We start from the raw sequence: 27,766 nt of genomic DNA, 5'->3' as shown, positions 1-27,766 counted from the left end.
TGTAAGAATGTGTGTGTGTCAAAACGTACAGTCTGGCAGTACGTCCTGAAGCTGAAGGGCGGCTCATCCTCATCATCCACAAACTTCCTCTTGAAGTACGCAATCCTTGATACTGAGACATGATCAGGAGCTCGTCTGCAGGGGGGGGCTGCAGACACAACGTACATTTAAGAGTTGTTAACAAAAGTGGTGTAAAAACAACATAAATATAATACTAGGCAACACACTAGCCTTTGAATGGAGAAAATGTTTTGTTAACAGTCACCCTGGTTAAGCTTGAGTTGAACATTAGAACCAATACAAGCCTAAGGACAGCCAGCTTTTCTAGAAGAACAGCTTTCTTTGGTAACTCAGTTGATTCTGAAATGACTATTCAAATAGCAGTGTACTTAAATTAATCCTTAAATGACATGAATTATAAGATGAACCACCACAATATTATATTGTATAATTTCAATTGTATTCTTCATTTCACTTGTTTGTTTGTTCTTGTTTGTGTTTGCTCGCTTGCATGTCCTGCATAGCTACAAGAAATACTTAAGTTGTTGGTCAAGACACTTTCCATCTGATGAAGGCAAATGCCTTCCCAGATGTAAAAAAGTAGAAAACATTACATTCAGTTATTAATGCCAAAACAAACATTATTTACACTATTATGGCCCCTGTTAAAAATGTTTGTAATGTTATCTACTGTAAGTTGGTCGAACGAATGCCTCCTCATCCGGAAGCTGACCGAGCAGACCCGAGCAGCAGTCGAGAGGAGCCGAGCGCATCCGCGAAGCACACAAAATGGCGACGTCAGAGTTCCCGTTAGCCGGCAAATCTAAATCTCTTCGGTCAAAATAATTTCCCTTTAGCGCAATACCGCTTCAGTTGCGCCACTTATGTGACAGACAAGAATAGTCCATTTTAATGTCTAACACTTAATGTGGAGAAAGAGATGTCCTGTGTGGGTTGATTGTGCGTTGATCTGTTGGTAATGCCTCAGGGTTCCGGGTTTATACTTTGTGGCCTCACCCAGTTGCATAGCCACACTTATTGTTTAGGTGTCTTTTAATAAGCAGGTAGTCATATCATTAGCTAGAACTAGCTGGATCTGATCGATATGGACATAAACGCGAGTGATGTCTAATCTGACGGGAGAGAGAGATCATCTGCTGCTGACGAGTCGACACGCAGCTCTGCATGATCACATGCAGCGGTGAGCGGACAAAACACACACTTCAGGTTAGAATATCACACGTAGCTATTTTAATTACCTCTCAAACTACCTAAACTAGTTATAGATATGTTTAGTTTTACTGTCGGGTCACTCATTACTGGATCCGCGAGCTGCATGATACTGGCATAATAGATTGCCGATCGGGCAACCAGCAGGTGAGGCTTCATTGCCCAAGCTAAATACTAGATGGCCCCGGGCCATCGGGCAGTCCTTAATGTTGAGCCCTGTAATTGCTCAGTTGCATGTGCTGCACTATGTAGTAGGGCGTTGCGATTCCCCCCCCCCTGTGTTTCCCCTAGGATGGAGTCATAGCAGCGGTGCTAAGGCACGTGGGTCTAGCATAATGTGAGCGCGGAGCGCGTGGAATTTTTTAGTGCGTGCGAAGTGCGCCCCGCCAATTTGTTTCTGTGTGTATGCCAGCACAAGAAAGGCTCTTGAGGCCTAGTACCAGGGCCGGTTCTAGCCAATTTGCTGCCCTAGGCGAGATTTTATAAAGAATAAATGGAAAATCTCTACAAAAGACAAATACACTACAAAAACAGAAACTTATTGACAGGTAATATACGTCAAAATGGCTTCAAATGTATTCAGTATTGTATGAACATGTTTTAATTGGGGGGTGGACGTCACATCCTCTAGGGCAGTGGTTCCCAACCTTTTTTCCCAAGAGCCCCCCCAAATGACTCCTGTTGGAAGTTGCGCCCCCCCCCCCCACACACACACAACAGCGGTAATTAAAGCTTCAAAGTCTCAAAAAGGCTACAACTACTGTCACAAACTGGATGAATGTGAAGTATTTTGTTAAAGGAGGAAGAAAGCGTAATTAAGGAGCACTATTGGAGTGACTTTGATGGTTATTGGACTCAGGATTAATTCATTTAGATTCCCGCTGTATGAAGAAATTAAAGGACGGCGCAAGTGGAAACAATTCACAAAGGGATTAAACTGTTTAAAACACATGCTCAAAGTAAGCCGGATTTTTCCGATGTGTTTATGTGGATTCAAAAGTCGTAAATACTCTACAAAATGGAGGAGACCGATCTGATTGGAGCAACTGTGACAAATAATGAACTGAAACCGGCATGGACAATGACTATGTTTTAAAATTGCGCTTATCTAGACAAGCCCGGTTTGGACACTTAACGCACAGAAGAAACATTTCTATTAAAGAAAGAATTATACATTTCTGTCTTTTTATGCCTTTAATACTAACTTGAATTTGTATTCAAATTAATTAATCAATTATTTTTTATATTTTATTGTAATGTAGAGACAAGGCTTTTAGTGACAATCATGTATTGCGTTACAATTATATGTAAAAAATAAATAAAAAATAAAATATATATAAATATAATATTTGGCCTCAAATCATCTGAGGCCTGGCGCCCCCCCCTGCGATCTTTGGCGCCCCCCCCCCCCCCCCCAGGTTGGGAACCACTGCTCTAGGGCAGTGGTTATTTTTCTTTTTTCCCAAGAGCCCCCCCAAATGACTCCTGTTGGAAGTTGCGCCCCCCCCCACACATACACAAGGGGGAGGGGGGGGCTTTTATAGTGTTAAAAGGGTCGTGCAGGAATGAGTCTTAAAACTGGATTTAATATTTTAGCACTCACGCTTACTTCATCTAAAAGTCAACAGTTTTTTTAAACATGTTTTGGGTTTTATGGCTAAAATAAGATCTGCTGTTAACACATGCTGAAGATATGGTCACGTTTTCTTGTATGACAGAAACAATACGTCAGTAAATACCCCACTGGTCAATAACTGAAGCTTCTATATGTCAGAAAAACAACGTTGACTAAATGAGATGACAGTGGTAACGTGAAGTCATGTGATTGTGATGTAGTTAGTTTATAGCCTAACGTTAACTCTTTACTTCTGGCATTGAAGCTTAAAAGATGTGTTAATATGTAGAGATTATCCAGCTGACCAAAATGTGTAAGTATCATAAACATGCGTTTGCTGAAGATGTTATTTTCGGCAATATTCCAAAATCCGATGGAAGAATCCTATCGCTTTTAGTTGAGGGAGCGCTTGTGACGCTAGCTTACAGGTAGGCATATTGCCAGGACTATAGGATGTGGTACAATATCCTTGGTTATCAAATAACTTTGTGGATCAGATTCTGATTATATTCTACTTAAATGAACTACTGAATGAATTGTGAGTGATCTTTGTTACCTTGTGCACATGGCTCTTCAGAGCTGCAGGGGGGGGCTGGGTCCGACAGGCAGGTCTTAGTGCAGCGTTTTGATTCCCATATGGGTGGGAATGTGGAGGGCGGAGGGTCTCCCTCTGGGTCCAGGAAAGGATTCATGGACAAAACTAGGGTCATCTCTCTCTATGATTCAGGTCTGTGAAAAAACAGAATGGGAAAAATTCAACAACGAATATAATTCTAAACCCAAAAGGACTACATGATAATAAGATGTCACTTCAAAACACATGCCTACATGATGACATGAAAGTGAATCAAGTGAAATCAAGGTGACATTTGTTTAATGCATCTCCTACTGTTTGTAAACTAATTGTAATGATATTAGTCTGAGAAAGTTTTCACAAAATCCTCAAATTTGTTATAAAGAATTTTGCGTATGCATTAGGTTAAAGCGGCAATATATTGTCTTAACATTGATATTGTGATAAGAGATTAGATCGAGTTGAAATTCGGTCGGCATTACAACAAAGTTACGTCATTTCCCATACTGTACTAGTAGTTCTATTCCTTGCCTTCACCTACTTAGTCATTATATCCACATTACTAATAATTATTAAAACATTCTCATTGTGTAAAGACCAACTGTCAACTCTTCATTATCGTCGCAATAATCTATAACGAGGTATTTGGTAAAATATACTTGTGATATATGGTTTTCTTCATGTCACCCAGCCCAAGTATGCTTTCCATTTGATGTGGTAACTGTCAACAAGATGTGTACGATACTTGCTAATATGTACTTGTTGTGGAGGAGTAACCAGCTTCTTTGCAAGCAGCATGACAAATCTAACAACAATACTGGTGTGCAGTAAAAATTGGCAGATGGCTGGCGATATGCGTGGTACTGTTACAAGTGGGACACAGATGGAGAGATGACACCCACCCACACCATGAACTCCCCGGTGATTAGTTGGTAGGAGAGTTAGCGAGAGGTTTGACACACTTGTTCGGTGAAATGGATCTCACTCATGAAATCGCACTGCGAGGCTGTGTTAACAGCATGGTAATTTATAAAGCAAAGGAGAAGGGCACAGTGCAAAGAGGTGCATAAGGCAAAGAACCTAACAAAATATATCAAATATGTGAATTTTATAAAAATACAAGTAACGGTTAACCTGCTTATTACTAATACATTTGACAAAACATATTCAGAATATTTGTATTGCTTCAGCTAAGGGAAGTACTCCTTTACAACAAAGCAACAATTTGAACTGCAGCGAAAGCAACGTAACTTAAAAAGACGGCAGCACTGATCAAGGTTTCCTGTAACTGGTAGTCTGTTCACATTCTCTTTTCCATTAAGTAGTCTTTAAACACTGCCAGAGCCCATACCGTGTTCCTGTCAGGTTTCACTTCCTGTCTGTCTTCTTCTGCTGTTCCCGTTAGTGTTTACTTTCTGTCTGTCTTCTTCTGCTGTTCCCAGTGTTTATATTTGAACCTCTTTCCTTCTCTTCTGCTGTTTTCTTGTTCTTCTGTGAATCCAAAGTTTCCTGCTCTTCACTTATATAAAAAGTTATATTCCAAAATATCCCATGGTGTTTTCTGATGGAGAAAAACTAATTAATTTGTTTTGGCCTCCGCTAACGTTAAATTGTCTGGACTTCTTTCTGCGGATTGATATGACTGCACATTAGCAGTAAACAGTAATAACTTTGAAACTCAAGTGAAGCAGATCCAAAGAAACATAAGGGGGTCATATTACTTTGCAGCAGGTAGCACTAACACGCCAACTGAGTTTTTTCCAACAGAAACAGAGCCACACTGTGAAGACACTGAGAGCCAGTCTCTTGTGTTTCTGAAATCCGTGGAGAGAAACTCTATAGTCCTTTTGATCACGGAGAATGACAGTGATTTGATTCGCTGTTGATTCCTCCCCTTCATGCAGAATGCAAAGCCAGCTGTTTCAGGCACCGGCGGCCGACTCTCCCTGTCACCACCTTTCCTTCTCAAAGCTTCTCCTGCCCCTCCTCTACCGGCCCCCAGGAGCAGATATCATCGCCCACAACCCAGCTTGACAGACCAAACCGAGGCGACACCATCTCAGCCATCAGGTAGCTGATTAAAATGTCCGCTTCAATAAGCTCCCTGCATTGCCTGGATGAACAGTTTTATTTCAGCTTGCTTCTTTTCTAGTGTTTGCTTTTAACTGACTAATCAGACACACCAAAGACGGTAAAACATCACCTTCTGCTGCTACGAAACCCATCTAGCCAGCCCCAGGTAGTGATGGATTACACCGAACAGCGTTAACGTTTTATATATTTTAAGGGTTCAGCGAGCATGCTTTAATATCAACTCCAACCGTACAGTACAATGTTTGTGACAATAAAAATGCTGCAGCAATACTTCTGTCAATTTTATGCTCTGTCTTACCCTCACTCATGACACTACCTTGCTCAGAATTGCAACTTTATTGTTATTGAAGACTTTGCCTGTCCTTGCGACTGTTGAAGCACATTTTTTGGGGTCAGTAGGCTCTCCAAAGACAAACTGCCCATGGGGTCGACAAAAAGTGGTTCAATCTATTGGTCTGGCATCCAAATACTGAAGCTGAATTCATTCTGGGGAGTACCTGACTAGGGTTGGGTATCGTTTGAATTTCCACGATTCTGATTCCGATTCCGATTCTACTTTTCGATTCCGGTTCTTAACGGTTCTCAATTCCGATTCTTTGAGGGGCAGGGTAAAAAAATGATACATGCTTCTTCCACCAAAAAAATTACATTTATTCGAGAAACTTTTACACAGGTTAGTTTACAGTAATATTCACATTAATCAGTCTGTTTATATTCACTACTATGTAACTGTAACCTGAGAACCACTGAAGCTACAACAGTGCAACAGTCCAACTTTTAAAGGAACCCCCCCCCCCATTTAAATACAGTTCTTGTTGAGAAAAACAAGCATATCTGCCTTCTCAGGCATACCGGGAAGAAATGTTTGAACATTTTAAAGTAAAATGCTTCAATCTGGTGCACTTTAAGCAGAATTACTAGAAACTAGATCTAGGGGGTACAACTCTAAACACCCATATGAAAAAGATCGGTTTACATTGTAATAATGAAATAAGTATGTGAACATAACCAATAACCTACCATAGCCAATAACAAATACATGTAACATATTTTATTTTTGTTGTTCATTCATATCTTATTTTACTTTTTTATTTATGCATATTTTTTTATCTCTCCAGTTTAAAATGATATGTCTGGTTTACTGTCCTATAGTATACATTGGAATGATTTCAAACCTGTTTTATCCCAATAATTATAAAGGAGTGCCTTGGAAATATGTGTTTACATAAATTGTGATCAAAACGTTTGAGACCCACTGAGATAACTTAGACTAAAGTGAACTATCTAAACACTCAAGAGTCCTTTACCTCACTGAGCTGTAGTTATCAGCCTCTCAGTCTGACTGGAGAGGACTCTCCCTCCACATCATTGTAGAAACATCTTCTTATTCCGTTAGAGCAGCTAGCACCAGATGCTAATAACAACAGCGCTAGTACCGGTGCACCCTCCCTTTCTCCCACGCTCACTCGCACTTTGGCTGTGAGCTGCGGGTGCCAGATAAGCCAACATCCCCCATTTTCATCACTTACAGCGCCCATCGTACAAGGCAAATGAAAAGTGTAACCGGGATGAAAAGGGTGTTACATTTACTTAATTATGAATGTTGTTACATCAAGGCCGAAAATTAGGATGAGCACCAACGGTCAAAACTTTTTTTTTCTTCCCAGAGCTGTCAGCGCAGCGCCTCCACAGATCTGGCGCCCTAGACGAACATCTATAACGCCAGTAGTGATGGGTCGTTCGTTGGGCTCCGTAGCGTCCAGCTAGCGTAGCCGCTAGCTTAGCGATAAATACACACAGCGTTGTATTCTTCTCCCCCAGACGGCCCTAAAAGCTTCAGAGGGCGGATAGCTGGGCTCCGTAGCGTCCAGCTAGCTTAGCCGCTAGCTTAGCGATAAATACACACAGCGTTGTATTCTTCTTCCCCTGTCGGCCCTAAAAGCTTCAGAGGGCGGATACCTGAGCTCCATAGCGTCCCGCTAATGTGAAACACACACACACAGCGTTAGCGAGACATTCTCCTCCCCCTGTCGGCCCTAAAAGCTTCAGAGGGCGGATAGCTGGGCTCCGTAGCGTCCCACTAGCTTAGTCGCTAGCTAAAGGTAAACATAGATGGGTACATAGAATATGAATAAATCGTCACCGATGTAGAGGATATATTTTTTTATTCACTTTGAACTCGGCCAAATGGAGTTTAATGCTTTGGGATTTAAGTTAGGCCACATAGTACGTGCATGGGTTTGAAAGTATAACGTGCTAGCCTGCTGTCAGGCACACATTTATGAGATTTAACAATGGCCAATTATATTTCTTAAATAATATGTAGCCTATTCCCAGAGCATAATTTATGGGGCAACAAGGTGAGGTGTAAAATGTGTTTTAATATCATACATTTTACGCCAGCAAACTTCTTGAACGGACTTCGGCAGTAGTGAAGACTCACTGAACGAATTAAGTACAAAGACGAATCGTTCGCGAATGTGCAAATCACCAGAAGTCATTCGCGAACCGGTGAACGAATCAGTGAACGAATCTTTAAAGTGAACTGAATCAAAAGATTTGTGTCCCCGAAGGGAATCTAAATGCCCATCACTAAAGGCCAGTGCGACGGGCCGGCCTGGTCCCAGGTTACGCTGTAGGTACAATGCTACATTTCCCGCCCCGCCGCAGTCATACAGTAGGCTACGGAGAGCGGCGAGAAACATTTCCTCATGCATCGAAAAGCGGAACCGAAATTCATGATGCCGTTGGAATCTAAATGTTGGAACCGGTTCCGAACCGGAACCGGTTCTCGGTACCCAACCCTATACTTGACCCTCTGTCTCCCAATTCCACTCTATCTTTCCAAGGCATTGGTGGCACAAAAATCTTCCTAAAACCAAAAAAGTGGTTCAATCAACAAGTAAAAGTTGGCTATAAAGGTTATCCAAAATGCTATCCCTGTATATACATTGTTTTTTTGTACTATATACAGTATATAAATATAAAATAGTAGTTGCGTTAGACTTTATTATTGTCTGTCTATTTGACCATGACCATGATCATAATCTAGAATTACCCATTATTTAACTTTTAATTATAATAAGGCATATCTAATAGCATTTAGTTGTGATTCATTCATTGTAATTCTTAAATAATAATAAACAGAACAGATATTAATACCCTACAGCAGGGGTACTCAAACGTTTTTGTTAAAGGTCCTCTTGTGAATTTTATACAAGGTCACTGGTCCGGATCAATGCCAGTAAAGTATAATATACAATTATATACATTCATTTACATCAGAATCAGAACGTTTTTATATTTAATAATTGTTATAATGGGACACAGGGTTCGGTCCGGATTGTTTTGCAGTTCGGTCCGGAGTTTAAGAAGCCACTGAAAACTGCGGCGATTCTGTTTAGAATCGTTTGTTTAGACAGCTGTCACATTGCAGATTAGATCTGCCGCAGAAATTCAGTCAAAATTATGAAGTTGGAAAACATTTCCACCAGGGAAGTCATTAGAAGTATTCAAGACTTTCTGAACATTATAATTAATTTTCAGATCTTGAAAGCACTTGCTTCACCGAATTCTCTTCAACCAAACCTTGTTGGAACGCTTTCTCGTCAACCACGTCTTTACAACCAATATGTATATATGCATTAAGATGATATGTTTTTAATACACACCTGTCAGACTTAACTGTAATTAAAACATAACAGAAACCTTGTACTGGTTGGCGGGGGGAACATGCATCAACCTGTGGCGGGTGTAAAGAAGCAGCTAGGGACTTGACGTGCATCAGAGAGGAAGATGTTAGTTTGTTTACATTTGCCCCAGGCCAAGAGTGTAAAAATATGATGGAAACCAAATGTGTTTTTTTGGCTATAGCTGAGATTACATTTGACCGGACTTCTTTCTGCTGATTGATATGACAGTGTTTTTAACAATGGTCTATTATCCTTAGAAACAGTTTGCTATCAAAAAAGAGGAACAGGAAACAGAGCCCTACTGTGAAGACACTGAGAGCCAGTCCCTTGTGTTTCTTGGATCCATGGAGAGAAACTCTATAGTCCTTTTGATCACGGAGAATGACAGTGATTTGTTTCGCTGTTGATTCTTCCACCTCATGCAAGAGTGTGTCAACAGATGAAGGACTGCAGCAGAAAATTCTACTTATTTGGGAAATAAAAGACCAATACCTTCTGTGTTTTCCCACAATTAAGCAATGTATTCCGATGGATATTGAAGATGTAGAGGGAGAGCCCAGCTGAAAGACATCAGGTTCTATTATCTGTGTCTGTTGGAGCCTGCAACTTGGTCATGATCCATTGCATCACATTGTAGATTGATCACACTTTATAACGTGGTGTCAGATTTAAACCGTACTTGTGTGGGCTTCATTTCCACTGCTGAGCCCCCCCTCCACAGAAGACCACCAACTAGGGCCAATTATGTCAGTGTTATTGAGCGCGAGTGCCATGGTTAATTAGCAGCTCTAGTCCTTTTCGATTCCCCCTGAGCTGCTTTTTACCCGGAGCTATTTTCATCTCCATCACCTCCCTCGCTGCTGCTGCTGTTGCTACGTTCGCCGGAGCACAAAGAAACATGCATGCCATCGCTCGCCCTGCACACTTTAGGGACCTCCCTCTCAACACCCCCACCTCCTTTACCCCGTCTCATCCCTCAGTCTCAATCTCCCTCTCTTTCTAGCTGACATCCTTTCAACAGGGGTCACAGTCGACAGCTCTCTGAACCAGGGGGGTGAATTAACAAACAGACGAGACAGAGAAGCTTCCCAACATGTAAAGCAATACTTCTTCAAAGAAAAGGAGGAGGAGGAGACAGTGTGAACAAATGTGTGTGAAGAGGAAGGGAGAGATGGAGGGTTGAGAAATAAAAACATGGAGAGAACATTCTCCTGGGGGGGGGGGGAATTATACCTCTCTTTTTCCCTTTCTGTGTGTGCTGTGCATCTGGCAGGAATGTGATTGAGAGCGAGCGATCGTGTTTGACAGTGTGTACTTGAGGGGAAAAAACCTGCGATTGTTCACGATTACGTTTGAGAGACGCAGCTTCACCTCTGTTCACTCTTCTCTTGTTTCACCCCTCTTCCTCTGTCTGACTCTCTATCTCGCCTTGTTTTTCATTACACCCTTTGATGATCAGGAGCTAATTGCGGTGCCGGTGCACGAGACACACTGTGGGAGGGATAGAGAATGGGAAGAGAGGATGGGGAGAGGTGGAGACAGAGGGAGGGATGGATGGGATGAGTGGAGGAAGGAGAGATAAGTGCCTGAGGAGCCTTGTCATGAGCGGAGACAGATCGCCCGCTGGGATGATTTCTGCTGCTGTGATTGACTCACTCCCTCCAGCGCTGAGATACACACACACACGCACGCACGCACGCACGCACGCACGCACGCACGCACACACACACACACACACACACACACACACACACACACACACACACACACACACACACACACACACACACACACACACACACACACACACACACACACACACACACACACACACACACACACACACACACACACACACACACAGCTTGTAGTGTCCTGAAATATTTCACAAGGACAGTCAACTAAGGCTACAACAGTTGACTGAGGTGCACCACATTACCACTGACAGATTCTGGATTTTCACATGTATACAGTAGGGGCTATTTTTTTTAATTGACAGTCTGACGAAAACCAAAATCAGCATTTTTACGTGTAGATTTTTTCAACACATCCATACGACTCCATGCTCCTTTAAGAGGAACATCTGAATGAACATATTGCAAAGGAGAGAACTATCAGGTGGAAAATGTGGTAAAAGAACAACCGTGAGGAACTCCATTCTTGTTTTCCTAAAATAACTTGACAGTGGTAGATGCCAAACATTTGTAAAGAGTGGTGCATCCAGGAGTCTCAGGTCCTCTGGGACGGGTCTGCTCTCTGTTCCAAGAGTAAGAACTAACCATGGAGAAGCAGCGTTTAGCTATTATGCCCCGACCATCTGGAACAAACTCCCTGAATCCTGCAAGTCTGCTGCAACTCTTAATACTTTTAAATCCAGACTAAAAACGTATCTTTTTGTCGCTGCATTTGAGTGAGCTGTTTATATTCACACTGCAGTATGGTTCTTATTCATCTGTTGTGTTTATTGTATTATCTTTGCTTTTTAATGCCTGTTTTTAAATGCCATTTTATAATGTGTTTCTGCTGTATTTATTCTTAAAATGTGTTTTATTTTCATCTATAAAGCACTTTGAATTGCCGCGTGCTGAAAGGTGCTATATAAATAAACTTGCCTTGCCTCTCAGGAATGAGTCCTAAAACCAGGAAGTTAGCATTTTGGCACTTCCGGGCCCCCATGTCTTATAGTCGATGTTTTTTAAAAATGTAATTCTGTTTAGATGCACATAATAAGTTCTGTGGTAAATGTAAACTTGCTAAATTTTTACGTTTTGTTTTACCACATAAAATACATCAGAAGATACTGTGAATTTGATGAATGGCTAAAGCTTTTACTAGTCTTAAAATCAGCAGTTGTGACTACTGCTACTAAACGCTTTTTTAGTTCAGGCTAGGGCTGCACCTGAATATCCGAATATTCAAATATTCGTTCGTTGGAGTACTATTCGGGTTTCAATTTCGTTATTCGGATATTCGTTTTTGGCGCTGCACTGCGGCTGCCAAATGTAATTGATTGAAATCTCCAATATCAACATAAGAGCTTGTGCCTCTTCGGGGGTGCTAACACTTAACCATACACTTTATCGTTTACTTTCTCCGTCTTTATATGTAGATATGACTTTTCTCCGTTAATCTCCGTCACGTTGTTTCCATAGCAACAACAACTTCCTGTCAACAGCGCTAACTCTCCTTCAAAATAAAAGCATGTCCATACAAAATAGGAAGCCAAGCCAAATTACACTTAAGACATATACAACTGCAACGAAAGTAACAAACACAATGCGATATCCTTTTCAATTCCAAAGAACACAAATTGGGTTACATGAACAAATAACTACAAAACAACAATACTGTAGAATAACAAAATGAATGCCGTGAATAAACCGAAATACATGTGTTGAAGCGGATCGCTGCTGATTACTACGCCCCGCGCGGGCCGAATATCAGAATATTCGCTGAATCGCTGCTGATTACTACCGAATATCCGGAGCCCGAAATATGGTATTCGGGACAGCCCTACTTCAGGCAATTGTATTTACGCTTCAAATAAAAGTGGTGTTAGTACGTGGACATTATCCTGCTGGACAAAACGTGCAGGTAACCTAAATGTGTAAACTTTATTTGCTAGATGCTTGTTTTTAAATAACTCAGCTGGAAGCAATAAAAGGTCAGCAGTAGACGTGTTTAAACCAACTCATGGAGCAAGTGTTAGCTCATTGTGCTAGCTACAGCTGATAAGATCTACCAACGACAATTGGCATTTGAGACTGCAAAGTCTAGGCCACAACTTAAAAAAACTCATCTACTTCTGTCTGAAATCAGGGACCTAGATTTTCAAATATCCTTTATAATATTATTTATATATCTGACACTTTTGTCATTGTAAAATGCATTTAGGGGTGGGAAATCATTTAAAAATAATAATGTATTAAAGCGTTAGGATGTTGTGCTATTTTCTTATAAATAAACATGGTTGAATGACTTTATGATCACAATAATTCCAACCATATTTGAAGGCAACTTCAACTTCAAAAGACGGAGGGACTAGGCCTCATGAGCTTGTTGCAGAACTCCCGCTATCGAGCATCCATTTAGTTAGCTGTTAAGCTGTTGGCGTTTTTTTACTCCGTTCAGCCTCTTACCGACTGAATGGATCCGTGATTGGCCAACCAAGCGTGACGTCGTGCTGCATTCTACAAACGTTGAACCTGTTTTAACTCGACAGCCACAGGCGAGTACTTTTTTTTTCTGGAATCGCAGACTGCCTGTATCCCCGCAAGCCCCTACATGTTTTCACATTTTGTATCCTTAATTGTTTCACATTATCCACAGCAGGGTTTTACGATGAAAGTGGTGCTGTCTCTGGTGCAGGCATTTATACACACTACCTAGCAGTGTACATTTTAAAGAAAAAATATATTTAGGCCAAACGTGTGGGTGGGGGGGATGATTTCTTCAGTTTAATAATTCTCAGGGAGTTTGAAACATGCCTCTTGCTAACTTTGTGTGCTCTCATTTTTCTCTGCAGCTTTACAAATGCTAATCAATCCAGCATGTGTTTGACAGAGGGTGTGTGTGTGTGTGTGTGTGTGTTTTAAGTGTTTACTCCTTGTTTTGAGGGCCAGGTTTTTGCTTAGTGTTTCCGAGCCTTATGGGAATAGTTTAAGGATCGACCGATATGGCTTTTTCAAGGCTGATACCGATACCGATTATTAGTAATCAAGGAGACCGATAACCGATATTTGGAACCAATATACATTTGCAGTAAAATCAGAAAATCTTGGTGTCAAAATGTAGAATAACACAAACTCCAACACAACTTCTTTGAAATGCATTTAAGCATATATTATGTTTAATGAACTTTTAAACATCTTACAACTGGTTTCCTCTCTGTGCCCTTTTCTTTAGTGCAGCCATCTGCAATGAGTTAGAGAGAGACAAGAAGTGGGGCTGCAGGCTGACATGCTTAACTAACAATAATGCTTAATTTATTATATCAAAACAATGCCTGTCTATCTAGCATAACATCCCAATAAGCTGCTAGCAACTGCAAAACACTAGTGCTAGCTAATGTTTTGCAAACTATTAAAAGTGAGGCTATTACAGTAGACCTAACGTTAGTCTAGTAGCCTCACTTCTAATATTTTGCTAAACATTTGCTAGATACATGTTGGCTAGCTAATGAGCTTCACATATCAACCTGAAAAACTGCTCCACTCGCAGCCCCCCCTCCGCACCACAGTTACTCCGCTGCGAGACGCTGCAAGCAACCCCAACTCTGACTGACTTCCCGCGTCCCTGTGTAACTGGGAAACTGATAGAATGGGATCATAAAATCGTGGAGTTTTTGCAACTTCAGCATAGGGGATTGGGATGTTTATTGAACTTCGGTGTAACACATGTATGGCTCTGCCGCTCAGCGCTGCTGCTTGCTTCAGTCTGTGTCTGCGTTCTTTCGCACCTGCCTGTAATCTGAGAAGGTCCCGCCTCTCTGACTGGCTCCCGCCCGGAAAATGTTCAGTGTTGATTGACACTTCAGTAATAGCCTATCAGATAGCGCTGTGGGCGGGACATTGCTCGTGTACACAGAGTGGTGACTGCAGCCAGAGAAACGGCTGCATCAGAGCCAAAGTTTTATCGGCAATTTGATATAAAAAAAAGGCCGATACCGATAATCGGTCAAATGCGGAATATCGGCCAGGCCGATTATCGGTCGACCCCTAGAATAGATAGCAGTGAAAGAGTTCATGTCTGTGGTTTTCATATCAGAATAGATCCAAGACAGCATGAGGGGAGCAACAGCATGCAATGTGTCATCACTTAACATCTGCAAAATGAGGCAACTAATGCAATTTTAATACAGACTAACGTGGTGCAAAGAAAGGGCATTTATGTCAACAGTACAAGAATTTCAGAAAAATAATTGCTGTTGAAGTCCAATAGGGCTGCATGATTATTGTAGAAATCTGTATGGCTAAACAGTTATCAGCTCAATCACAGTGATGTGTTTCAGGGTGTTAGCTAGGGCTGCACGATTTGAGGAAATAATGTAATTGCGATTTTTCTGACAGATATTGCAGCGATTGCGATTCGAGATTTTGTTTTTAAGCGACCCAACGGAAGTTTATTGTAAAATGCAGCCATAACTCCGGCTAGGAAGGTCGTATCAACATGCTCCCGTCTCTAGCACCCCGGCAGCCGGAGCTACGAGTGAAAGAACTAAACTTACATGAAACTTCCGTTGGGTTGCTTTAAAGTCAAGCTTCAGTTTAAGATTCACCCTGTAATAGATGTGCAACATGTGATGGAGCATTACTAACCTGACTCAGATGGTTTGTTTCACCAAACCATCTAGGAAAGCTCCATTGGAAGCCATTTGGAAAAGTATTTCAAAAATACTTGGCAGGTGATTGGATCAATCTGTCTATCACCTACTATCATGGGCCACTTCTGATTGGTTAACAATGACTGGTACATGTGGAGCACAGCACTTCTGATTGGTGTGGATGACTGACACACAAGAAGAACAAAAAAGAAAAGATAGAAAAAGAAAAAAAATCGCAGGCTTTGCGATTTCATAATTGCATCATTTAAAATCGCGATTTCGATTTAAAATCGCGATTTCGATTTAAAATCGCGATTTCGATTTAAAATCGCGATTTCGATTTAAAATCGATTAATCGTTCAGCGCTAGTGTTAGCAGCAACTCGTAAGATCATCTGGTTTAAACCAGGATGTTTTCAAAAAAACTCTACTGCAATTTCCTTATTTTTGTTGAGCCAATACATATTTGGTCCCCTTTTCTGTTTTATGGATAAGCTAACATTTCTCTGCCTGTTTCCCCATCTATAATTCCTATTGGTTCAGGGTTAGGGTTAAAGAGGACATATTCTGCTAATTTTAAAGTTCATATGTTTTTTTTCTCTACTGTGATACATTTGCATGCTTTAATGTTCAATAAAGTAATGATGTGGACAGTAGGATTAACTGCAAATCTGGTGATTAATATGCATCACCACATACAAGTATAAATGGCTCTGAATTTTGGTATTTAACTTAAAGGAATGGTATGCTCATGACACTCATTTTTAAATAATTATCATCCGATAAAACAGACCAGTCTCTGCCAGTCTTTCTTTTTTCTTTTTTTTATCCGATGACATTATCAGTGATTTTAAACTGATTAATTACCGAAATAACATCAACACTGTGGGCGGCGCCATTTTACCGGACGTGACGTAAACCATGCGTTTGGTTTCGAGGACACGTTGATGTTCATGTTATTTACTGTAGTTACTCTCTTCAAATATGCCTCATTGTATCGCGAAACATTGCCACAGTTCTGATAGGAACAATCCACGGAATGCTCGGTTCCATCTGTGGCCAAAAGGTAAGCGTAGGAAGTACGTTCGGAGGCAGTGGCTAGCGAAATGTGGCCGGCCCGAACCGAAAGATCCACAGGCGCATGTATGCAGCGAACATTTCAAGTTTCCGGACGACTACTCTGAGAGTATGATAAAACATAACATGGGATTTATTGAACAACCATTACTTAATGGAGATGCAGTACCATCGGTCTTTCTGGTGTCATCACCGACCAGGACACCAGTTCGGCCAGTTGAGAAATCGCCCTCTGCAAGTGTGAAGCGACGGAGGACCAGAAGTAGTGCTCGGAGTAAGAATAAGGTATGTTATAGCGCATTTCCATTGCAGCGGGTAGCCCCGTTTAAACGTCCTTTATCGGCCAGGCCAGGCCAGTTTTTGGTGGCCTTTCCATATAGCGTAGTACCGGCTAGTGGGTATTTTCCCCCAGTTTTTCCGGCCCCATAAAATCGTGGTTCTAGGGCCAGGGACAACGAGGCTGAGTATGCTAAACTAGAGAGGGAATCGCTAGCAAGGGTGGTACTACATGCATACATATCTAGTAATCAAAATCATTGTATCTACTAACTAGTACTAAGTAGGGTCGAACCTGTATGGCTGAATTCCCCCTTCCAATCTCTTCATATTGCTCAAAACTTCTTCCTCGGCTGACGAGTCCGAACTCAAATACTCCGCCAAGTTTTCGTGTGTTTACAAAGTGAACGCATGGATGACGTCACGACCATCACGTGACTACTGAAAATGGGCAAAATGGCAGCGGCCTGACGGAATATACAGGTTTTGATCAAAAAGAGCTATAAAATCATTATTTACCGGGGAATATCGCTGATTTCTTCAGGGTATGGTTTAAACATAATGTTTCACTAAATACTGAAGTTTTGATTAATTATCTAATGAGTGGAGCATTCCTTTAACACACCACTCGCCACCCGAACAGTTTGTTCCCCTCCGCTACCGGCATCATCAACAAGGCCCGGCCCCCCCACTGACACTTTACCTCAGCCACATCATAGACTCTATGCATTACATTAATGGACACAATTTACACAATATCTGTTTTCTTTTTTTTATTACTGCCGAATTGTATTCCATATTTTATTCCATTCTATTTCTATGTAAATACTGCTATATTTTACTATATTTTTTTATGTTATTAACGACGTACGTGTCAACCTACCTGGTAATAAACCTGTTTCTGATTCTGATTCAAAGGAACCTTCAAGACTAATACAAACCATCTTTGCAGAGAATCAGATGGCTTCTTAGTTCATTTCATCCATAAAATACTTTTAATGTGCATTTACTTTGACTAGATGACAATATGAAGACGATTACATCGTTTTAAAGTATTACAGTAGTGTATCTTAAACCACGAAGCACATTTAATCGGTGAGAAAGCTAATATAAAATGGCCAATTAAAAAATTGAGAATGGGTTCCTGAAGGTGTCAGAAAAGTCAAGTGAAATGTATGTTCTATGTATAAAGCACAGGGGAGGGCGTTGACATTCTCCATGTACGAAGTGGGACAAGTCCTTTTTCTCACTCATTTTTGACAATGTCAACTATTGAACATGTCAGTCTTTGTGTATCTCATTCCTGTACAGCTCGAGACAGGTGTGTGTGTGTGAGTGAGTGAGAGTGTGAGTGCAGTGACAGTTTGTGTGGTGGCCCAAATCTTAGCAATGCGACTCCACAGTGAGGAGATAAGTGGGCGTATCCTGTGGTTGCCTTGACAGGAGCTTCTGCAGCGAGCTTCCTCGGAGCTCTGTGATCACGGCAGGCACTTTGAATCTTGCAGGGAAAGAAAAACTTGAGGACTAGCAGTGCCTCCCCTGCTCCTGTTCTTTTTTTCTTTCAGCTTGATGCCTCCTGCCTTTGATCACGCTGAGACTGAACGCGATGTGATTTGACAGGGACTGGGCTGGTAGAATCTGTCACATGAGGAGAACCTGTTGTTTCTCTACAATGCTACTTGGTCACCTGTTACATTATTTAGAATTTCTGTAGGCGAGAACAGCCTTTAAAATCTGTATTACTGCAATTTTTTCTTCTCTTCTACTTTTACTGCTTCGTGTTATGCTTTATAAAAAAAAAAAAATTATGCATTAATTAATTAATTACAGTTGGCAGCAATGTGTATCACTCCAACCCTCCTACGCAGCATGCATGTACAGTATGTCCTATTGGAATAACTGTATGTTATAGTCAAGTTTCCAAACGCTCAGTTAAGGCTAGCAATATTTAGGTATTTTGATTGAACAAACAGTTGTTTGCATTTATTTTCTACCTAAATTAGGACTGGGCGATATGGAGAAAAATCGTCAACTAAATTGTTGACCAAATGCCTTGATAACGATATTACGATTTTGCTCTCACAATTAAAATGTCCCACTGAGGGATGCGAAAAGGATTTCAGATTCTGATATCATAACAATATAATATCACCATATAGCCCAGCCCTGCCTTAAATCCATCTCATATTAGCCTTGTAACCCAGTCAACATGTCGATGTATCCTTGGGCAAGATACTTAACCCTGAGTTGCTAATGATGGCATGGCCAACAGTGTGTGAGTGTGTGTAAACGGTGTGGCAAAATACCAATCAGAAAACAGATGAATGACAAATAGGAGATGACAGAATATCTTCTTCTTCTACTCTGTAGCTGAGAAATAAGCCGAGATACATCTCTTAATATGGAGAAGCTTCATCCTACCAATATGCCTGTTGGCGTGGGGGTGGCAGGGTAAAGCAGACAGACAGCAAGAGGAGACAGATAGAGAAAAGATAACAGTTGTCATGACGTCAATTACCTACAACTGGGAGCTGTATGCTCCATGAACCAAAATAAGAAACTCAAATATCAAGCAATTACACCCCCACCCCCCCCTCGTTATTAGAGTGGATCACAGAAACAATGAGAACATCCACACTGGGCAAACTACACAGAGAAGTGTTGAGATGCAATGGCATGTTCAATAATCAATGCAGATACAGAAATCTAGGCGTATTGATCTTTCACAAAAACCTTGGCAGCCTCTTTGATATCAAAACGGGATCCATGGATACTCCTTATACATAATGTATGTGTGACATTATAATCTAATAAAGACTTTGAATACATGTATGATTAAAGGCACTTCATAATTGTTGAGTTGTTTTTTTGTGCGATTTACGTAGGACGTAAACCCTCATTTGCACTTGTTCTACCTCAGCTAATAAATCTATTCATTTGAGCCAACAAAATGTAATGTACAATAGGAATTCTTCGTGCTGAAATTAGAGCCATTAATTATAAAGTGAACTCAAAAAATCAACTTGATTGTGATAAGACGTGGATGGTGATGCAATTCTTTGAGTGCGTGCAGTCAGTTTTGGAGAGTGAGTCAGTCCTAAATGGGCCAATTATTCAACATACAGATAAGTAGTGTTTATGAAGCAGGATTTATAAGGACTATGAATGATAAGAAATACTTTGTTTTGCCTTATATTTATTTCTTTAGGTTTTCTGTTTGCAGATCACACCATTCTTTGTCAATTTGTTATGTTCTGAATCTACTTCTAGGACAGAAAAAGTGACTTAATTGTAATCCTGATACATCTCAAAATAAGACATTTTTAAAATAGTTTATACATTATTCAAATATAGGAATAGTAAATAGGATTACTTAAAATATAGTACCTTATGTTTAATCTTTTTTCCCTTTAGACCCTTGCGGTTTATTCTTAAAAACCCTTACCCACCCCCCATTTTCCCTCTGCTGGTCTATGGCCTTGTTGAGGGTAACGGGGTACAGAGTCGCTTAGATAAGCGGGGGAGTGCATCTGACGAAGAGATAGGTTGTTGTGCTCCCTATCTCTGTTTCTTATCCTATATCTAATAGAACTGCTCAGGTCTTGATAGATTGAGTGGGGAAGTTCATGAGATCTTTCTAGAGGGTTATCAAGAATAACTTTTATCCAATGACCTTTTCCCTCTCTGTCTGTGTCTGTGTATTCTCTTGTTCCGATTAACCCAGCCAAATCTTTTTTCTTGTTTTGTATCTATATCTACGCCGGGATCCGGAGTCGAGGCTGATCTTCTTGCTGTAGTCCTGTGTCTTGGATCCTCTATCCTGAGTTCTGGATTAAGTCGTGGACTTCGGGTCGTGGCTGAACCTGTCTCTGCGGTCCTGCCTTGGGTCTCGTCATGCTGCTTCCCTGATGGCTTCCTCAGGATTGTAGCTGACATCCTTGTGGATTCATCTTCTTATTACAGACACATGCATTTCCTAACATTCAGTCTATATGCTGTAAAATGTATTATCTCTTCGATTTACACACGGCATCTATTGCACGTCTGTCCGTCCTGGGAGAGGGATCCCTCCTCTGTTGCTCTCCCTGAGGTTTCTCCCATTTTTTCCCCTTAAACCGTGGGTTTTCTCTGGAAGTTTTTCCTTGTACGATGTGAGGGTCTAAGGACAGAGGGTGTCGTTTTTCTCATACTGATATTCTGAACAATCTGTGCTGTTGTATTTGCTGTAAAGTGTCTCTACTGTAGGCTATTTTTATTTTATGTACAGCACTTTGGCTCGACCAAAAATAGTTTATAAATGTGCTATATAAATAAAACTTGATTTGATTTGATCTCAAAGAAAGAAACAAATCCCATGTGCGTCAACATACATGGCATACTGGATTTTGTTTGAAGAAGAGGTCCTGATTTCCTCTCATACGTCTTTTTTATATTGCTCAAAACATTTTCAAACCATGGTGTTTGTTCAAAGTTCCTTAATAAAATATGAAATTTTAAAAGATATCAATGTATCACGACATAATATAACTTTCTGATTTACCTTCCCGCAATACTAGTTTTTACTTAACAGAGCTGGAACGTATCTTAGTGTAACTCTATAAAACCTTTGTTATTCTATCTCAGGTGTTTTCCCTAGGTTTACTGCTTTGGGGGGGTGCTGCCTGAGCGGGGGGGGGGGGTTATTGTTATTGATTGATGCATCTGTTTCTTAGGGTCAAAAACACTAAACTCACAACTTAAAATTAAAGCGTTTAGTTTATTTAATAAAAGAGCACATGTTCAATGTGAAAAGTGACAGTAGATATAGATTATTTGCAATTTAGTGCTATATATATAAAAAAATAAAAATAAAGTATAATTTATTTTTTTTAAACCTTGAAATTCAGGGGGGGGCGCGGGGCTCCGTTGGCCAATGGTAGGGGAAACACTGTATCTATCTTATTTAGCCAAGCATAACTGTGCTGCCTTACACCTGCTAATAGCTAACGTTAAGTTGCTCTTCTCCTATCAAATTTGACACAGATTTGTTTTTCAGAATGTAGCATTATCAGGGGGGAAAAAAGGGTGTTACAAGAGTGAGTCTACTGCGTTCCATTCACATTTTCTAGCTTAGTTTCAAGCTAGCACCTACAGTACCACGGTATTATCACATTTTTTGAAATGTATAATCAACTTGACACCGAAGCAGTGGTTGCGTTAGACTTTTTCATTGTCCGTCATGTTGACGGACAGGATCGTAAAATGTATGTCATAATCCATTATTATCCGTCATTTTATTTTTCATGTTTTAATGATGAGATGAGACCTATTTAATATTTATGTTTGGGTACTGAGTAGGGCTGCACGATATTGAAAAAAACGGACATTGCGATTTTTTAAACTATATTTAACCGGATGAAGGTATTGTCCTCCTGTGCCTCGCTCATTTGTTACCGGTGTTTTGATGGTCTGCAAACTAGCGGGGCGGGGCCTGCTGTGATCTGATCAAGAATGATTGTGATTGGTGGTTTGCTGTGCATGCAGAGCCTGCATGTCACTCACTCAAGTACCCCTGACATGAGAGCCGCGCAAGTTTTCCTTTTGTAGCAAGCAGCAAAATAATTGTAACATGACGTGTTTGAGTTAATTCACCTACTGAGCCTGTTTTTCAGGTCTCAGGCTCTAAAATGACATTCCCAGAACAAATGACCATATCTTCCCTTCTAAAAGGGTTACATTAATAATATTTGTTCTCAAAGTAATGATAAACCTGTGAGTTGGATGTAGAAAAGTCAGAATCAATATACACTGAAAAAGTGCAACAACTGTGTCATTTAATCAAAGTACATTTTTAAATTGGTCTAATTAAGAATCATGGTTTCCGTTTTTGACATGATTTTTTCCGTTTGCCCAGAAGCAAAACACACACCCCCTGAAATAACTTAAAAACAATATTCAACCTAAATCGTTATTTTCACTTCAAAGCATGTCACATGACCACGTGACGTACAAAGCAAGGTGACTTCAAGATTTGTTGCAGCCGCCATTACACCGCTACCCACTGTCTGTGAAAGTGTCTGACCCAAAAACACTTTTAAATAAGGTAAGGATTTGAAATGGTTTTTGTTTTAAACTATGTTTAAATGTTTATCCATTTAGTGTCATGTCAAGATAAACAACTAATTTACCATCTGTCTTTGAATTTGGCTATGTGTTAGCTAGCAACGTTTAACCACGTGTAACCATTTTTTAAGGATGGCTTAACCAGATAATTTTCATACATTTATCATGCAAGTGGCGATTTTTTGTTGTGTTGGTTTGACTAGTGAAAAGTTTAAATAGTTGCAAATGTTATATTGGTTTCACATAAGGTATTTTATATGGGGCTATGCAAGTTTAGCTACGAGCTAACTAGTTTTTAAGCTGTTAAACCAGATCATTTTCAATGCGTGCTCAGCTCATACAAAACACCGCAGCATATTAAACACACTAACAGCCAGACCCCAGCCAGCGTTAGAGATGTTTATACTTTTGGCGAGCCGTTATTAAAGCTCCGGGACCGCTATAGTTATGTGGCTGATGGTGTATCTCTGCTCCGCAGCAACCCGCACTCGGTGGGGAGGGGGAAACAACCCGAATCTCCTTGTAACACGCTGCCCGTCTTGTTGACCATGCTTTGAGGGTGAGGGTGTGTGATTTATGCTGGGTTAAGTTTGTTTAAATACACCTTGTTTATTTATTTATTTCCTTTGTGTTTACAGGTTTGCTGTTTCCACTGAAGGTCACAATGCTGATTTGGTAAGTTCCAAAATGAACTGCAAGTAGTTTTCATGTACGTTTAAAAAGGATTGAAAAACCCAAAATGGAGACTTACGGCCCGTCACGGCAGCGTGCGTTGAAGCCAGGGTTTGAGTTATGTGGGAGCCAACAGACGCAGTGAAATCATACATCTGTGTGGGTCGCTAATACATTACCAACAACCATAATTGTTATCAAAAATAATGCATGTGTCAATGTAATGAGTATTATTTATGCTAACGAGGTGAATAGGCTAAACTCAAAACATGTTTTCCAAAAGAACTACGCATCTCTTGAATGACAATATGCCTGCACTGCACTTCCAAGGTAGCGCAATCTATGCCTGTGAGCGTGCTGCGCGAGCCAAGATAATAGACTTGTTTGAGACGCGTTGCGGCTCGCCTCGAAAGTAGACGAGAATAGCCGATCGCAGCCGGGGGAGGTCTCAAAAGGCTTGCCTGAAGTCGGACAGCTCGGAGTCGGCTTCGTCGTCGTCGTCTTCTTCTCTCAGTTTTTTGGCGGATTGCAAACAACTTTAAGGTGCATACCGCCACCTCCGGAGTCGGCTTGACTCGGTTTGCATTTATAAAGAATGCACACATGTGTTTAATCGTTAATGTCAGATATGTACTAAGTAAATACATTTGTTCCTGCTCAAGATTAGATTCAACTTTATTGTTATTGCACATATTACAGGTACTGAGACAACAAAATGCAGTTTAGCTTCTAACCAGGTGCAACAAGCAGTAAAGTGAAAAGTAATGTACACAATCTACAGAATAAAATATAGAATGAATTGAATGATGAATAAACAGTGGGGTATGAATACACTAGATATCAGCCTGTGAGCAGTATGAACAGTGTGTATGAATATGCTAAGATCAGTGTTTCCCACAGATATGAAATATACTTGGGCGGGGTGTGCGAAAAAAAAAAAAAAGTTTTAACAACATGTTTATTTATTGACTTTTCATTCCGGTATAATCATTTTGCGCAAAGATGGCACTGTTTGTCAGAGCACTTCATCCTTCTGGGATTTCATGAAGAACAGCTCCAACGCCTGTGTGTATGGGAATGCCTCTGGTGCTGGTCCATTAACTGCCAGTGTTTCCCACAGATCTGAAATATACTTTGGGGGGTGGTGGTAGCGGGGGGGGGGGTTGAGGTGACGTGCAACAACATTAACCTTTCTGTTGGTCGCTTGTTAGCAGACCCTTCACGCGATGGCAGAGCGAACAGGTACAGGCAGGGACCATAATGATAGCCCTATAGTTTAAATCTACTACCCACACATGAACATATGGAAATGGGTTACTATTTAAAAAAATAAATGTATTTATTAATGTATTTAGGAACCTATCCATGTGATTTTTAGTGGGGGTCGACCTCAAATCCTCTAGGGGGGTCCAGGGGCATGCCCCCCCGGTAAGATTTTATTTTTTATTTTGGAGTTAAATGCATCAATCTGGTGCATTTTGAGGGGAAAATAAAGAGACTAGATCTATGGAAACACCTATATTTAACAGAACTGTATACATTTCAATAATCATAAAATCAAGGCCATAACCAATAACATACCTTTTCCAATATGAAAAAAACACTGAAACTTGTTTATTAATTTAGTTTTGGTTCATTTATAGTTGTGAGTGTGTCTGTGCTCCTGAATCAGCCTCTCCTGTCTCCCTCCTCTCCCCCCTCTTCATCCTCTCCCCCTGCTCCTCTTCGAGGCAGCAGCAAAGACTAGTTTTCTCTCAACAAGTTTTAAAAGTGTATCTTACCTTTTTTCACCTAGTTAACTTTTTATTTATTTATTCATGCATATTTTACTAATCACATTACATTTCATTTAGCTGACGCTTTTATCCAAAGCGACTTATAATGACCGATTACAGGGACATTCTCCCTGGAGTAACTAAGGGCTAAGTGCCTTACTCAAGGGCACACTAGTGGTGGTGTTCCTGGCGGGATTTGAACTCACAGCCTTCCGATCTTCAGCCCACCTCACTATCCATTAGACCAATCACTACCCTCTCAAATGGAAATATGTGTTTACATAAATGGTGACCACACCGTTTGAGACCCACTGAGAACTTAGACTAAGTTAACTATCTAAACACTCAGAGAGTCCTTTACCTCACCTGAGCTGAGGTTATCCCGAGCTTGAATGACACACAGAGACCAATCAAGGGCTTTGATTTATGATCTGTATGACAGTGGCCATGTCGGCAGGCCACATCATGTGGACAGCCAGTCACCCTGTGTGAGGCAGGCCACTTAACAGGCCAGAAGGAGGCGAGATCAGAGCAAGGGAGCGAGGGATCATTGTCTACAAGTTAATCGATCGCAGATGGCGTCGTGGTCATGGACGAATAAAAAAATATATATAAAAAAAAATTTTTATAAAAAAAACAAAAAAACTAAATGGGTCGCGAAATATACTTGGGCGGCCGTTAATATACCTGGGCGGCCCGCCCAAGTATAGTCTATGTGTGGGAAACCCTGAAGATATATAAAGTATAAAAACGGTAAGCAGTGCAAGTATAGTATAACATATATAGATATTAATTTCATGATGATAAACATTGTGGAACAATGATGAAAAATGTTAATGGGGGGGCGACGTAAAACTGACACAAAACAACAAACTTTTGCCGAGCCAATTGGAGAGTTTCATCACCAGCACGGGATAAAACCCACCAATGAGCGCTCAGCTCGAGATACCAGCGAGTCGTTTCCCATCAAGCATTTCGCTTCCGCAGCCCGTGGAGAGGAACTGCGCCGCCTCGCCGCGCTCTCAAGGCAGCGGGCGTCTTTGTCCCGCGAGATTTCAACGTCTCATGTAGGCGAGCCTCCAGAGCAAGTCGGACAAAATAACTAACCATCATGCAACGCACGAGCAAGACGTTGATCGCATCTGCGCAGGTCTCGCTTGTCTCAAACAAGCCTGATGTGTGTGCTTAGTTGAACATTTTCATATTTAAGTTTGTGTGTGTTGTTGTTGTTTAAAGACCCCATAAAGCTCAGTTTATAACTTGAACCCAGGTTGAAGCTTCAACGCAGCTTCCCATTAACTTTGACGTCACGCTTTGCCGAACTGCATTGTGCTTCCGTCGCTTCACTTTGCCTCCGTTGCTCGCTTCAAAAGTTGAGAAAAGTTCAACTTTTCAAGCTTCGACGGAAGCGTCAGCCAATCAAATGATATGCCAGTACAAGCTCTAGCCAATTAAACCGCGTGCTTGTGTGTCCGGGGCGGGAGATCGATGTGATTGAATTTAGCTTCAACGCACGCTGCCGTGCGGACGCTGCGTTACTCTACTCTACTCTCAAGTGATAATATATCTAGCTAGGTACCCAAATGTTAAGTAAGGTAATTTAAAATATTAAAGTTAAATGAGAAAAAGTATGTATTGTACAAGTAAATTAAAAATACAAGACTGCACTTCATTAATATTGTTGCATGTAAAGTCAATCCTCACATCTGTATGTTTATTGAACAAGAGCTACTGGTGGCAATAATTTGCTCTGTCATTCCAGGCATGTCACTATTATGAGACATACACTGACATTCAGTCATCAGTGTATCATTGCACTATTACTAATATCATTGTTTATGTTCTTGTTTTTTCTAGTTCCTTTTGGGTTGCCTGACATGACCGTGAAAACGCCAGCCAAGTTACAAATTCTTCTGAATCCCGATGACCCCAGGAAGCTAGTTCTGCCAGAGACAATGGACTTACTGATGAAGACAGGAAAGTGTGTGAAATAGAGTGCCACAGTGACGCATCCTAAAACCTGGAAGTAAACTCCTTCCGGTTCCCTCGACAAAAAAGCAATGCAATTTCTCCATAGGATTTTGGAAAATAGCTGGAAATAAGGTCTGTGGTTGAAACACATTTAAGAGACGGATCACGTTTTGTTCAGTCGGATCATAAATCTAATTGATGGATTTATGATCAATAGATTTATGATTCGAAATTATAAAAGTAGGGTAGACATGTGGATATTATCCGGCTGAACAAAACGTGATCCGTCTCTTAAATGTGTTTCAACCACAGACCTTATTTCCAGCTATTTTCCAAAATCCTATGGAGAAATTGCATTGCTTTTTTG

The 27,766-nt window shown here is 40.8% G+C and overlaps 1 protein-coding gene across 1 annotated transcript in view; it reads right to left on the bottom strand.

Moving 5' to 3' along the window:
* The window catches only part of sertad4 (SERTA domain containing 4), a 51,296-nt gene that overhangs the window by 5,090 nt on the left and 18,440 nt on the right, over window positions 1-27,766 (bottom strand). The window contains exons 2-3 of the mRNA XM_034234762.1: window positions 3,402-3,574; window positions 30-148 (exon numbers count right to left, since the gene is read on the bottom strand). Of these exons, the coding sequence (XP_034090653.1) occupies window positions 30-148; window positions 3,402-3,555 (273 nt within the window). The 5' untranslated portion in view covers window positions 3,556-3,574. The remainder of the gene's footprint in view (window positions 1-29; window positions 149-3,401; window positions 3,575-27,766) is intronic.

This window comes from Gymnodraco acuticeps, unplaced genomic scaffold (genome assembly GCF_902827175.1).
Source record: "Gymnodraco acuticeps unplaced genomic scaffold, fGymAcu1.1, whole genome shotgun sequence".
Classification (NCBI taxonomy): Eukaryota; Metazoa; Chordata; class Actinopteri; order Perciformes; family Bathydraconidae; genus Gymnodraco; species Gymnodraco acuticeps.
Note: the sequence above shows the minus strand (reverse complement) of the source record. Positions and strands in the feature narration are given on the sequence as shown.